We start from the raw sequence: 16,303 nt of genomic DNA, 5'->3' as shown, positions 1-16,303 counted from the left end.
AACAGAACAGGACGTGAGGGAAAAAACCTTCACTGAGAGGCAGTCTAATATGAGGAAGTCACAAAACAGAAGCAAATGGACGACATGCGTGTGGCAAAGCTTGGTGACTTTTTAGCTGCATCGACATCATGAAAGGGGCTTCATGTTTTTTTAAGTGGTCCGTCGAGGATTCAACGAAGAGGCATATCTGGACAAAAACAATGGACGATGCTAGCTTGCTAGCATAATCTTGTTTTTTTTCCTCCGATATCGTTATATGCGATGAGTACACACTTGTGAGGCTTATCGCGCTATAGATTGGACGTTTTTAAACCACTAACCAGGCTGGCCTGCTACCAGGTAAAATTAGCATGAGCAAAAGATCATTAAAATGTATATCCGATACAGTAGCTGACTGTTAGCGTTAGCCAACTGTACGCTAATTAACGTTGACACAGGAGCCAATTTATGTCAAGCTGGTTAACTAAACTTGTTGGATAGCAGTTACATTACAGCGGTGTTTTGCAATTAAATGTTATCACGCAGGAACAAACGATAATTTGCACATACAATAGACAGTATGTCTCACACTTGTAATATCACCCATCTCTCCCAAAGGTAGCATGATGTCTGATTGGCTGGAATATGAAGTCCATAAGTTTCACTTAGAAAAACCCATCTAGCTTAATCGGTTAAGAGAAACTGAGGAAGAAGACAAGATGTGGCATTTCAAGCTATTTTCTGTCGGTGTGTCAGCAAATCCTGTCAAATCTTTTCATAGGTTGATTTTTGGCTAAATAGTTTGAAGCTTGACCAGGAGTTTTGGCACATCGTCAAATGCTTTTGTAAAAAAAAAAAAAAAAAAGTTGTAAGCGGTAACAGAGCGGCCTCATCAAGTCCAGGTTGTAGTTAACGTTACTAGATATGCGTCTTTCATCCTTTTTGGCCGTGTTGAGGCCTGCTTTACCCCTTATCCTGGGGCTGTCTTTGGGATGCAGTCTGAGCCTCTTGATGGTGTCCTGGACCCAGGGGGACACGGATGACTCCTGTGGAGATGAACTGGGCAATGGGGGGATTTTCCTGGGCAGTCACAGAGGAGAAGCTCAGAGAGATTCAAGAGATGGGGCTGGAAATGAAGACTTCCAACCACGCATTGTGCCCTATCACAAAGACCCTAACAAACCACACAAGAAAGTCCTCAGGTGAGCGGGGAAGCCCTCTGTTTCACTGTTGTGTAGCTACTCAGAGGTAATGATGGAGGTAAAACATCCCCCATAACCACTGTGAACATGTGCAAATTATATGCTGTGCAAAATTATTGCTGAGAGAAATCTCGCTCTTTGCTGTGTCAGGGATATAGAGGGGCTTTCATTGAACACGTATACATGCAGCCAAACCACCATGAGATGTTTTTCACTGAAATGTGAATGGAACAAATTGGGACATGTTACGGATCCATCACATTCATTTATTCTACACCCTAAAAGCTTGTTCTTAATAAAGTAGTGAAACTTTAATTTCAAGAGCTTTACATTTGTTCTCCCATTTAATAGGCTTAGGCTAGATTTAAATATTTTACAATAATCCGCATCTAGAATCTAGATGCACAGTGTAGACTATTTGAATGGCCTGATTGGCCTCTATAGACTAGAGTTTAAATATTTAAAATCTGTAGATATGTAAGAAGTAAGATTTAGTTTTTTTTTTAGTTTAATGTAACTATAGCTAACACATTTGTAACATAGTGTTGTTCCACAAATGCACATTTACTAATCTTCTTTCTCATGTCTCAAGTCATCTTCTAAAGCTGATTATTGGCTAGAATACAGCACATATAATTAGCAGAGGGTTTGAAGAACCTGCTCATTGAATCGTTTAAGAAGTTTTCTACAAGTCCTACAAGTACTGGGAAATAATGCTGTAGAATGTAGAGGAACTATGTGTTGTCAAATGTGGCATAACAAATGCCAATGAACAAAATGTATTTTATTTTTAACAGTTTGTTGAATTGTGGACTGAGAAAAAATAAAGACACGTTAATGTAACCTCCAACTGTAATGACAGTTAACTGGCAAGTATGTGTGTGCTTTGGTAATATAGTACTGTTCTTACTTATAAATGTAAATTATTTAGTTAATCTAATTAATCTGATGTAAAACTAAAACAAAATAATATCAAATACACGCTTCTCTTTTGTAATGGGTGAACACACAAATAATGATTGTTTCCTCACACAGGACACACACACACACACACACACACACACACACACACACACAGAGAGAGCATCTGTCCCTGTTTCTGTCTCACACACACACACACACAAAGTTTGTGCATAATTTTCCACTGACAGGTTGGAGGAGTCTTTCGTCATTATCTAATGTTACTTCTCTTCAGTGCAATACGTTTTGATAACGACCTGCTGTACAGCGACGTTCGCTCAGTCAACTAACGTGTCGTTAATGTTAGAGGAGAAAGATAGCTGGTGTTAGCTAGCTAATTAGCCATGTTAGCTGCCTCAGTAGGTAACGTTAGCCTAGAGAGAGTATTTATCTGATGTTTATGTTAGCTGCTCCTCAAACCTGCGGGTGGAAATGGTTTATGTCCAATGCGATGTATGTATGTTGAAGCAAGACAACGTTTTAATGTACCTTGAATTTGACAAAGCCTCAACGTGAGACTCATCAGTCATTCTGATGAGTCTTGCGTTGAGGCTATGGCCATCTGTGTTTTTACAATAGCCGAAATATTCCCACATACAGCTGACGTCGTCTTTTTAGATGGGGGGAAGTTCAGGGGGGTCCTTGCGTTCTCCTGCTTTATCACACACACGGTTGTAAACACAGTCAGGGACAGCTCCTTGCTACTGTGCTCTAGTCTAGGTAGGCATGCAGCCAGGGGGAGGGGCCGCGTAAGCTGCACTCTGCAAGTGACCTGGGCACTTTGTTTTGGGGAAACAGCTGATACCGTGGGGAAGGTATGACGGCAAATCTTAGTGGTTTTGATACCGTGAGTTTTTCAAACCGTGGTATACCTTCAAACCGGAAACCGCTGCATCCCTAGTTGTGATGTCCGCTATCTCTTTCTTCTTTCTATCAGGACTCGTTATATTCACACTGAGCTGGGCATCAGAGAGCGACTGCTGGTGGGCGTGCTGAGTTCACGGGCCACCCTCAACACGCTGGCTGTGGCGGTGAACCGCACAGTCGCCCATCACTTCCACCGCACCTTCTTCTTCACGGGCCTGCGCAGCCCCAAGGTGCCCCACGGCATGACCGTGGTCGCCCACGGCGACGACCGCCCCGTCTGGCTGATGTACGAGACAGTTCGCCACCTGCACCAGCACTACGGCTCAGACTATGACTGGTTCTACCTCGCCCAGGACGACACCTACATGCAGGCAGAGCGTCTGTCCGAGCTGGTGGGCCACCTCAGCGCGGGTCAGGACCTGTACATGGGCAGGGCGGAGGAGTTCATCGGCGGGGAGGAGAAGGCACGATACTGCCACGGGGGCTATGGCTACCTGCTGTCCCGCAGCCTGCTGGCACGCCTCCAGCCACACCTGGACACCTGCCGCAATGACATCCTCAGCGTGAGACCCGACGAGTGGCTGGGCCGCTGCATCATCGACTACCTGGGTTTCAGTTGTGTGGAGGTGCACCAGGTAAATGGGTTTCAGTTGTGTGGAGGTGCACCAGGTAAATGGGTTTCAGTTGTGTGGAGGTGCACCAGGTAAATGCGCAGACCAGGTTAAAGCAGTGATTGATAATCAAATCTAATAATGTTTTTCTGCAAATTATGTCTCAGTGTTCCTGCATGGCACTCACACACATGGCAATAGATCATCTTTTCCTGGTTTTAAAGGCTGCATTACAGTAAAGTGTTGTCATTTTCTGAACTTACCAGTGTTCTAACTGTTCTACATTACTGCTGATTATCATCATCATCATCAGTATATAAATGGGAGCTAGGGCTCCGTCTGTCTGTCTGGGCTCTGTCTGTCCCACTGTAATGTCATAAATTACATCAGTGAATTACTCACACACACAAGGCTATAGTTCCAGCCTAGTTCAGTGATGATTACTGTGACATCATCAGTGATGTCATAAATCCCACTGTAGTCCCACTTAGTATTGTCAGACAACAGTGTTTCATCAAGGAATCTCGATCACCAATTCATCCACTATAAACTTATACATAGATTCTATTATTCTCCGAGGAAACTCTACCAAATGAAAATACTTCAGTCTCCTAATTGCTCATTTTGTCCTTATGGTAATCCAGGGACATATATCCATATGATATGGGAATGTCCAAAAGTAATGGATGTCTGGAAAATGGTTTGTGAAATACTTTCTACCATTGTTGGTAATTTTATTCCTATGCTTCCACAAGTGCTGCACCTTAATAATAGCTCTGATTTAGATCTTTCTGTATCACAGAAGCGGCTGTGGCTAGCAGGCCTTACAGCAGCAAAGAAAATGATTGTCTGTAGATGGAAACCTCCCCATATTTTATCTAAGCGGGAATGGTTGCTCTCATTTCTGGATATAGTGTCTATTGAAGGGTCCATTGCAAGAATGAACGATGCAAAGATTCCAAACATAGACTTCTGGGATGCTGCATTGACAAAGATCAAATCCCTTGTTTAGTCGCTGATATGGGGTCCTTCTGGGGTTGAGGGGGGGTGGGATGGGGGGTGGGTGGGGTCAATCAGAACAGAAATATTTTATTTATCTCTTTATTTTAACATGGGCTATTCTTTCCGTTTAATCTTGCCTTCACTAATAATTTTGTTTTATTCCTATTTTTGATACTGTGGTGACCATATTTACTGTATCTTGAATACACCTTCACCTAGTTGAAGAAGTAATGTACGGTGTATTTCATGGCAGGTGTAATGTCTATGTTTCTATATTATCAGAAGTGTTCTGACTGTCCTTGTTTTATAATATATAAAATCATAATCAAATCATTAAAAAAAAATCCCACTGTGACATCATCAGTGATGTCATAAATCCCACTGATGAAATCCCACTGTGACATCATCAGTGATGTCATAAATCCCACTAATTACATAAATCTGACATAATCAGTGATGCTGGTCTCATTGGCCACACAGCAGCCGAGCTGCAGGCTGCGAGCTGAAGCCGAAGGGCCAGCTCGGTGAGCTGCCCAGAAATCGAGCGAGCGAGATCCCTACTTTATCAAAAGTCTCATTGTGTCAATATGGTTTGTGAGGGTGATTTTGTCCATATTGCCCAGCCCAAGTTAGAACTGAACATTTAGTCCACTTTGTAGAAAATACTGAGATATATGATATCATGTATCGCCGTCATTCAGCCTCAAAATACAGCAATACGATTTTTGGTCCCGGCCCAGCCCTACTCAAGATCTTGTTTGTCGTCAGTGTTGGGGGTAATGTGTCAGTTAGACTACTAACTGACCATGTTCGTTTTTCAACTATTGTAATCTGTTAGTAGTTGCATTACTTTACTCACTGACCTTTTCATGTGTATACTGAGACTTTATAAAATGTTTGGTCATGGAAATGTGGTTTAAAGTCATGGAAATCCATTGGTCAAAATGTGTATGAACCCTGGAACATTATTGTTTGTAAAATTGAATTGCCATTTATCAATATAGCATCAAGATCAACACGCCTAAAGTACTCGCTCGCTCCGGACAATGTCCTGTAGAATTCAAACATGCGCTGCTCTATGCACGATGAGGACATTGCACTGGGGTGGTTCCAATTAGTTTCCATGGCCACGTGCTCACAACGCACACTTGTGTCTGTTCACACATAACCCCATCTTAGTCATGTTCTGGAAATCTTTTGGAGTTCAATGCATGTCTGAAAAGGGCTCAATAGAGGCATACATGGAAATATTACACAGAACTGGTTTCATCGATTCAGTGTGTTTCATTAGAGTAATATCCAAACTAACATTTTCTTTCCGTCTCCAATGTTTGTGGCCCACAGGAGATGACTTATCGTTACTTTGAGCTTGGGAAAAATGCAGATCCAGAGCGCGAGGACAGCGCTCAGTTTAAAAATGCTTTCACAGTCCATCCTGTGTCAGAACCTAATCTCATGTACCGCCTACACAAGCGCTTCAGCCAGATTGAGCTGGAGTGGACCTACCTACAGATCCAGCAGCTGCAGGTTTGTACTACTCCACACTGATTTCCCCCCCTTCTTCTTCAGGTGCCTTGAGCGTTGCATGCTTGGGCAGTCATGTCTAGTTCCCACATCGAACGATCCCTCGCAGCGTCAGTGATGTCTGGTATATTTAGGTTCTGTTAGTTCTTTCACGTCATCCATAGACTTTCTTCTTTGTCTTCCTCTTCCACGTTTCCCAGGCATACGGCCTTATAATGTAAGGCATTCTATCTCTCCCTTCCTGATGACGTGGCCCAGGAATTTAACTTTCCTCTCATTTAGTGTTTTCATTCATGATCTTTCTGTGTGAGCACGTTGGAGTACTGTCTCATTGGTTACCCTATCTCTATATGATATTTGGTAAATGGACTGCATTTACAGTATATAGCGCTTTTATCCAAAGCGCTTTACAATGTGCCTACATTCACCCTTTCACACACCGAAGGCGGCAAGCTGCCACGCAGGGTGCTGGCACAGCCATCTGGAGCAATTCGGGGTTCAGTGTCTTGCCCAAGGACACTTCGACATGCGGACTGGAGGAGCCGGGGATCGAACCACCAACCTTCTGATTAGTGGACGACCTGCTCTACCTCCTGAGCCACAGCCTTCAGCATTCATCTAAGAAACCACATTTCTGCTGTCTCTAAGTTTCTATGGAGTTCTGGTGTGGTTTTTTTATATTCCAAATGACTGTGTGTCTCTTATCTGATGGGAGTAGCATCAATGGGTCAGTGTGGTGATGAGCCCTGTGTGCAAATATTCTGTTCTCCTCTCCACCACACAGAGGCTTGAGCCAAGGCACAAATTCCTGACAAACCTAATATTTATACATGTCAGAGTGCCAAGACAAGGGATAGGGTGTTTTGCCAGGGCACGAAGTGTTCAATTCCAGTGTCATCTCATTCTAAATTTGATCTTGAGTTAAATAAATCAAGTGAAATGTTAAATACACCTGACACCACAAGACTTTCTTTCACAGTCAGGGATCAAACATTTCATGCAGGCAAATGTTTACCTAGTGCAAACCACGTCTGGCTGGGAAAAAGCCAAAAAAAAAAAAAAGATTATCATCAAAAGGGATCCATATTAAGTTAGTGCCTATTAGTTGGGAGTGATGCAGTGTATGATTTGTGTGTATGTTTTCACCAGATGCAGATCAACAACCTGAGTGACTTGACCCCAGAGGGTAAGGCCGGAGCCACATGGCCCATTGGGATCAACCCTCCCTTCAAACCAAAGACACGCTTTGAGGTGATCAACTGGGAGTACTTCACCGAAGAGCACATTTATTCCTGCATCGACAGCTCTCCCAAGTGCGAGCTGAGAGGGGCCGACCGCGCCGATGTCAACGCAGTGCTAGAGATCGCAGTGGAGCGTCTGAACGAGCGCTACCAGCCCCAGCTGCGCTTCCGCAAGCGCCGTCTGCTCAACGGCTACCGACGCTTTGACCCCACGCGCGGCATGGAGTACGTGTTGGACCTGGCACTGGAGGCCTACACCCAGAAAGGCCACAGCCAGGTGATCGGGAAGCGAGTTAATCTGTTGCGACCTCTCAGTGCCATTGAGATCATCCCCATGCCTTACGTGACAGAGGCAACGCGGGTGCAGGTCATCCTTCCTGTCACCGCTCAGGATCAGGACTACGTGGGTAACTTCCTGGACATGTACGTGATGAACACTTTGGACACCCACGACAACGTTCTTCTCACGTTCCTGTTCATCTATGACCCCTTCGACGCACAACGGGTCAGCCAGACTGACGTGTTTGCCGGGATCAAGGCCATGATCGGGGAGGTGGAGAAGCGCTACGGAGACGTGAAGATCCCCTGGATCAGCGTGAAGACAGAGGTGCCCTCTCAGGTCAAGCTGATGGACATCATCTCCAAGAAGCACCCAGTGGACACACTGTTCTTCCTCGCCAGCGTGTGGACAGAGGTCAATGCTGACTTCCTCAACCGCTGTCGAATGAACGCTATCAGCAACTGGCAAGTCTTCTTCCCCATCCACTTCCAAGAGTTCAGCCCCGCGGTCATCTACCGCGACCAGCAGCCGTCTGCCGCCTCCTCCTCGTTTGCCTCTGAGGCGCTGCGAGACGGCCGCTTTGACCGGCACGTCTTTGACGAGGCTTGCTTCTACAACGCGGACTACATGACCGCGCGGACCAAGATGGCCGCCGACATCTTGGACAACGAGGAGCTGCTGGAGAGCATGGACGTGTACGACATATTTGTCCGCTACTCAGGCCTACACGTGTTCCGAGCAGTAGAGCCGGCGTTGATCCAGAAATATGTGCGGCGAGCGTGCAACCCGCGGTTCAGTGAGGATATCTACCATCGCTGTGTGCTCAGCAACCTGGAGGGCCTGGCGTCACGCTCCCATCTAGCAATGGCTCTGTTTGAACAGGAGCAGGCCAACAGCACCTAGAGAAGCCTTGACTCAGATGAACAGGAGCAGGCCAACAGCACCTAGAGAAGCCTTGACTCAGATGTGGTGCCTTGAGAGTGTAGAAGCCTCAAACATACTGCCTGGACTCAAGAACAATTCAACAGAATAATGTGAATCTTTCTGTGATACTTTATTGGTCCACACAATGAAACCTTTTGAGTAAAGTCTTACTGAAGAACTACTACTAGGGCCGGCACGATGGCCTGTACTTGGATCTTACAAGTACCGTTTGCTCACTGCACAACCATACTGCCCCAAAACATCTTTGACTTTTGAGTCTATATAACTTCTCCCAAGTGTAGACAACAGAGGAATTATGAGTCATGGAGGTGTCACTTCATGCCACTCCCTGAACTTCAGACATGCACAGATGAGTGAGGAGCAGTTACTTGTATGCCTGCCTGAACTTCAGACATGCACAGATGAGTGAGGAGCAGTTACTTGTATTCCTGCCATAGATTTTGGTTTTGTCTTTTGCGGTTCTGTCTTGAAATAATGCACGAACAAAGGCCTTCATTTTCAAGTGTTGATAATTTGTTTTCCATTGAGAGAAAAAACTTGAGCCATAAGTCTTCATTGATGAAGATTTCAAAGATATTACTGGAATTAAACAAGCCATTGGCTGTCTTTTCTTTACGATATTTTCTTTGGTATTAAAGAGTGCTATTCCACTCAGACTAGTTTCATTCATTCATTCTGTCCAGAGGGGCAGAAACGCTTACTTCTGTCCCATGAGGCAAAACGGCAACCGTTATTAGGATCTGTATGCAGTCAGTGTGCTTGAACAATAACTTATGATGCTATCTGTTATCTGTTACAGAAAGAGAAATGGGGGGGGGGGTATTGTCAGTAATGCTAGCCTGCATAATGCATTTTATGGACTTCCCAGTATGCTTGAAAGCTCGCACTGCAACGCCCTGAGGCAGTGAACAGTTTGTTCCGAGCAGCCTGCCCCGCCTCGTCTCCTCATATTAGTGAGTAATTCTCCACCCCTGCCCGGGCCTCCCTGGGTTTAGCTGCTATTCTGTACACACGTGTCTTTGGGGAATGGAGTGAACCTGGTGCTAGCCAAAGCCCACGAAGGGGTGGGCGGTTAACCTTCACAGCACCGTGGATGAAGGAGCTGAATGAGCTACTTCACAAGCTTCTCCGCCCCCTCTTGCTGAAGGGGTGAGAGCATTGCACTGAGTGCTGAAATACCCCCCTCTGCTACCCTCTGCTACCCCCGCCCCCACAACCTCTGCCTGTGAGGCACGTCAGCTCAGGAGAATAGGTGGAGTGAAAGAGGCTCTTTCTGAGGTGGGAGCAAAAGGTTGCAGTCAACGTTGCAGCATGGCTGCAATTTTCTCTGGATCGGCCTCCACCTGTTTCCTTGTGAGGTCAGTGGACAAAAAAACGCCTGTCTTCCACCTCTGAGGAACATCTTGCTCATACAGGAAATAGAACCCACCAACGAGCTTGGGTATGAAGTCAACACATGGCCTATGCTTCCAATGTTATTTTAGTGTTGAGAGCAAATAGTAATGTAGAAGTAAATGGTAGGGTTGTATAATTAATTGCTTGTAATTGGATATCACAATTTTAGTTTCCACAGCTCATCATTATAGAATTCTGAACTATGGAAAGCTTAATTTCATGTGGAATGCTTGCTATGGTTGAAAATGGTCAAAAGGTTGACATAAGATACACAGAGTGTAGTCAAATCATTTTGAGCCTCTAAAGACCATGATTGATAATTGCATCACAATGTCTAGGAAAATAATCTGTATTATCATTTAGCCATAATCATGGAGCTTGGTTGGAGTCCTTTTGATGAGAACTACCTCCTGGTGCAGATCAAGGATGTTCAAGGATGGTAAAAAATAACCTGTCATTGCTTTGATTGTGTTTGATTGGCACATGAGCTCATACAGTGTCTCAGTGTCTGTTACGTTGACTTCATGACAAAGAAAATTGTACCTTTTGCCTATTACTGTATACTTTTTAGAGAAGTAAAAACGTTCAGGATATACAGTATACCGTACATATAAAAGTGAAGCATTGTAATTGTGTCTTAAATTATGTGTAGGTAGGCAAAAATTGCCAAAACAGCTCTAAATTTGCACTTATCCTCCAGACCTTCAGTAGACCTTAGGTAAGGTTTTAGGAAATGATGAGTCTACTATTTACTATTTATTTGTGTTCTATATTGACCTCGGGGAAGAAATGTCATCTTGGTGTTCATAATACACTTTGAGACCTCGATACAAGTGACTACACTACATTATCCTCTTCATAATACACTTTGAGACCTCGATACAAGTGACTACACTACATTATCCTCTTCATAATACACTTTGAGACCTCGATACAAGTGACTACACTACATTATCCTCTTCATAATACACTTTGAGACCTCGATACAAGTGACTACACTACATTATCCTCTTCATAATACACTTTGAGACCTCGATACAAGTGACTACACTACATTATCCTCTTCATAATACACTTTGAGACCTCCATACAAGTGACTACACTACATTATCCTCTTCATAATACACTTTGAGACCTCCATACAAGTGACTACACTACATTGTCCTTTATGTAAAGCCTTCAAAGTATTTTACAGTTATATTTTTTCTGTAATATAAAGATTATACAAACCCATAAAGATGACATGGCTTAGGCAAGAACTGGTGAAAATAGGATTTTTTCCTATAGCTGTGATGTTTGTATTTACAGTATCTAGCCTCGCTTGACCAGACTCTCCAGTTTTTATCCAAAAACAGTGATGTAACTACGCTCAAGTAACATATTTAAAATGTCTCACTAAATTCAGAAGGTATTTATGGTTAAAAGGCTTACACACACTCTGGTTTGTATTGCTGCACATAATGACAACAATCTCATCTGGGGCGGATGCTGGGGTCAAAGGTGAGACTCGCCATATAGGCACAGGAAATGAAAAAGCTAGAAAGCTTGAGCCTAATTATCCCATCTCAAAATTAAATGTACACATTCTTAAGAGGACTAGTCATCAAATATAAAGAGGTGTTCACTGCAGCAGTAGTAGGCTATATGTTTTTTTTAAGTTTGATGAATGACGTTTGAATTCACAGTTAACCAGACCTTCTGCCACTATTGCTAACATGTTTTTCAGTTGTGATACTGAAATTATTTATTAAGGAAACAAACTGCATCTTAAGTTACTCCCTACAACTAGGTTCCCTTTTTTCATGACTTCATGTGGCTGTAGCCCACTCTGTGGCAAACGTTGTTTGCAAAAAGTACTTAAAATGCACTTAATTGGGCACAAGAGACATGGGGGCTGCATAATGTACTCTTAAACATTAAAAGTTATGCTAATTAGGGCACTAATTAAGCTAGGCAATCATTAATTGTCAGCATAATTTGTCTTCATATAACACAGGTGGTATTATGAACTCTGTATCTTAGCTTAAAAGCACATTTTTCATCATTAATATGTAAATGTAGACAGCAAGGTGCTCCAAAAGCTAATCAGATCATCCCTTCTACAGGAACCTCTTATTGACACCACAGGGGAACCTTGGTTTCTAACGTGTTCGCTGTTCGTGAATTGTTTCGTAAGAAAGTGTTGTAGTACTCGAGTCCTGGACTAATTTTCAGGACTCGTGAATCGTGACTGGACTTGAGCACTGATGACTCGGACTTGGATTCAGACTCGGAAATTGGAGACGAAGACTCTGACTTGTTAATTGATGACTGTTTTGTTGTTTGTAATAGGCCCTAATAATTTAGTATAAGATGTTGATAGCTATATTAATATGACACTATTCAATTTGGTGCAAGGGCAGACACGTGTTCCACCTACAGTACATGCAGATTCACGCTCATGTTCACTAACTTCGGACTCGGGTAATGGGGACTCGACTCTGACTCTACTTTGGTGACTCGGGTAATGGTGACTCGGGTAATGGGGACTCGACTCTGACTCTACTTTGGTGACTCGGGTAATGGTGACTCGGGTAATGGGGACTCGGGTAATGGGGACTCGACTCTGACTCTACTTTGGTGACTCGGACTTCAACACCGGGGACTCGACTTGACTACAACACTGACACAAATGGAAGAAAAAAAAAGACATTTCAGATATCATGGCATTTACAAACTTTGGCAAGCGCTTCTTTATTTACATCCAGGCTGTCTTGCAATGTCACAGCTGTTTTTCCCTTTTTTATTTTGTAGAATGTAATCACCAAACAAATTTGCTCTTAAGAGAAATACATCTTGCTGTTGGTGACCCACTGACAACAGTGTAAACAGAGATTCCCACTCTTTACAAACACATGCAGGGAGTGGAACAAACATGTCAACAGTACGCCAGGGTTTAAGAACATGAGACAATGCCACTTCTCAGAACACAGTAGTCTGTTAATATTTGTCACATATTCTGTTCCCATGGTGCTCACTGAAGTCACCCATGAGTTGCAGCGTCTAGGTTCCTCCACAAGAGGGCGCTAGTGAACCAGTGAGACTGTATGACAACAATGTGAATGCCCTGGCCATACAAAAATCAATCTGGATCAGACACATAGGTACTACCAATGACTGCAACTACTTGTTGCCCCTCTAATGTGTGCAGTTAACATAATTTAGAGTCCTGTTCTAATAACAAAAACACATACAGTTAGTTGCTGGTAGGGCAAATAGTTTTTGGCAAAAGTTCCGAAAGGCATTTCAACAAAACCACAGCAAAATGTGACAAGCCCCCGCGCTCATCACATTGACTGCTATGCCAGCTTGATGTATTTACATGTACAGTTTCAGATGTTTTAATAAATGTCCATGGAGCATGCGTAGGTCATACGCTGAGATAAGAGGTCTCACCCATGACGAAGAGTCTCGACAGAGAATTACAGCACAGTGCAAAGGATGGAACCCCCAAGAGGTTTCAGCAAGAAACTGACTGCTGAGAAAATTCTCCATCTGACATTACAACATATACATACAAGTCGAGTGTCATAAAGAAAAGTGTAAAATGAGATAGGTGCAGATTACATGTGTTACAGCTACTTAGATTCCATGTAGATTGAAAGTCAGGGAGGCTTTTCCTCCTCTTTGTTAAGCATTCAGTCTTATCCCACGATAGACCTAAAATAAACCACCCCGACCCCAAGATAGTACACAGAGGAACACTAACATTCCTGCCCTACTAATTTAAAACTTATGGAGCTCCCATACTGCACCAAAAATCCCCCCAAAACAAGTCTGTCATATACTGTACAGTTGGCCCTCTGAAGGGGAAAACAAACAAACATATTTACATTCACATCTCTAATAAAAAATAAAAACAAACTTCTTCATATTTCTTCTTCAGTTCAGATAGTTCATGTAACTTAAAAGTAGTGACAAACTGGCAGCAGTTTTCCAGACCTAGGCTAAATAGCATTTGCAAGTGTTTTTGTTTTTGTTGTTCATGGTTTGTTACATCCTGTACAGGCCATTAAAAAAAATACAGTAAGGGTAACATTTTTTTTCAATAGATGCTTCTGTGATTGATATACTGGTACCTGAAAACTACCTGAACTGTCTCGCTGTGGTAAAAACCCACCAATCTAGTCCACAAAAACTTAAAGAAATGTTCAGAAATACAGTATTAAGCCTACCCCCCCCCCCCCCCCCTACACACACACACACACACACACATTTCAAGGCTCATTGACTCTTGTTGTAACCTTTGGTACCACCTTCAGGACATTAACTGTCAAAATACTACACCAAAAACAGACACTTAATGACAAAAAAACAGTCAACAAATCACTCTTTCAATCAATATCCCAACACATGATAAAGGCATATTATATACTGGTAGTTTTACCATCCCACATTCCCTTGTGGGTTGGGTGTGATTTTGGGAAGATGATCGATATTCCATTAAAACACTGTTATTGGTAAAGAGAGTTGTAACTGTTCTAATACTATTGACTTCTGAAACAGTTGTGACTTTTGTGATAATAATACTGTAGTTCAGTTACATTGAGCCTTACCTTTACATTGTTGTAATAATTATAGTAAAAACCAAAACAAATCTGCTTATTAGCTCACAACACTAAAACGGGATACGTTAGCGGCTTTCCCATAATGTTTCAAGTTACTTCAGCTGCAAAAGAAAGAAAGCCACGCCTCTGGTTTACAGATCACATGACTGACTCCATTCCCTGTAATCTTCACTCTGCTGGTGTAATTAATCAATTTTAACACTTGAAAACACCTCCATAACGAGAACAAATGAACACAGTCACACTTAACCCTCACACCCTAACACAAAACAACCGAACCCCTGCGTGAGTCGGGAGAGCAAAACGAAGACTTTAAACTCATCCAGAACTACAGTAGGGCTGATTATTGTTTAAAAAATGATGATGCCAGTACCTTATGGGTTGTAGCTGCTGTGGTAGTGGGCCAATCACACATCACATTAAATCGGTGAACGTTTGCAGTGATTGGCTGCAAGCAAAACCATACAAATAGTAATTTCTTTCTAGATCTGTGTACAAAAAGGATTGAATGCAGGTATCGTTTGACTGGAGAAGTTTCGATACTACTTGGTACTGGGTTATTTCGGTCGATACCTTAAAGGTAATCTCGACGCCAGACCCATGAGAGTTCTTACGCTGATACACTATGTTACTGCATGCTGCAGAGCTCTCTCTGGGTCTGGGACACTTTCCCTCAGAGGGCTGGTTATGGGAGGGAACCGTTCACTTGGCCAGTCATATGCCAGTGATGGCTTCAGTCCTCTCCAATCAGTAACGACTTTGTGATCAGACAACACGGGAGGCGCAGCCCATTTGCTCTCTCATCAGTGCTACAACCTGTCACTCATTCAATTTCAACCCGCCTTCAAAACCAGCACTGGCTGTTAACTGGCACAGATTCACTTATGTAGTATGCGAAGCGCAGCGATTCAACGTAATATTTGAGTCTGGGGAGAGACTACCTTAAATGGATCAAGTACCGATACCCAGGCCCATCCAGAACGCAGCGAGGGTTGGGGACTGTGGTACTGTCTGTCACACTGTTACATCACAGCGAGGGTTGAGGACTGTGGGACTCTTCTATCACACTGTTACATCACAGCGAGGGTTGGGGACTGTGGGACTCTTCTATCACACTGTTACATCACAGCGAGGGTTGAGGACTATGGGACTGTCACACTGTTACATCACAGCGAGGGTTGAGGACTGTGGGACTGTCTGTCACACCGTTACATCGTGTACAATTCTGTCGGACACAGTAGCTAACTCCGTCTCTTTGACATGAGTATCCAAAACACAGTGATGCACAGTAGAAGCAGCCAGTTCTTAGGGTGACCAGTAGAGGGAGTGAGGGAGGGACATGCTAGTGGCTTGTATTTACAGAGAAGAGAGCCGCTGTGACTAAACGGTGTGTGTGTCTGATGGCGGCCTATGGTCTGAGGGGCGGGGCCATGCTGCTGAATACATGCAGTTAGCCATGATGTCCTCACAGTCCTGCACACAAATGAACACATATGCAGTGGACACATGTGCAACGCAATCCACCTTACTCACACACACACACACACACACACACACACACACACACATACACACACACACACACAGCCGCTGTCGTGGGAGAATCTCATCTCTCCAGAGGACTTGAGACTAGACTTGGGACTTGAGGACTTTGACTTGAAATGTTGTTTGTGTAAATGACTCAGCTTTC

At 43.5% G+C, this 16,303-nt stretch overlaps 1 protein-coding gene across 1 annotated transcript; it reads left to right on the top strand.

Moving 5' to 3' along the window:
* The first annotated feature begins 9 nt into the window (after positions 1-9).
* On the top strand, positions 10-9,330 carry chpf2 (chondroitin polymerizing factor 2). Its single transcript, XM_083657420.1, has 4 exons — positions 10-1,181; positions 3,079-3,643; positions 5,966-6,148; positions 7,295-9,330. The coding sequence occupies exons 1-4, from the start codon at positions 904-906 to the stop codon at positions 8,567-8,569; spliced, it is 2,301 nt and encodes a 766-aa protein (XP_083513546.1). The 5' UTR covers positions 10-903; the 3' UTR covers positions 8,570-9,330.
* The last annotated feature ends 6,973 nt before the right edge of the window (positions 9,331-16,303 follow it).

Source organism: Poromitra crassiceps (assembly GCF_964638095.1).
Source record: "Poromitra crassiceps genome assembly, chromosome: 2".
Taxonomy (NCBI): Eukaryota; Metazoa; Chordata; class Actinopteri; order Beryciformes; family Melamphaidae; genus Poromitra; species Poromitra crassiceps.
This window is presented reverse-complemented; position numbering and strand designations above follow the sequence as displayed.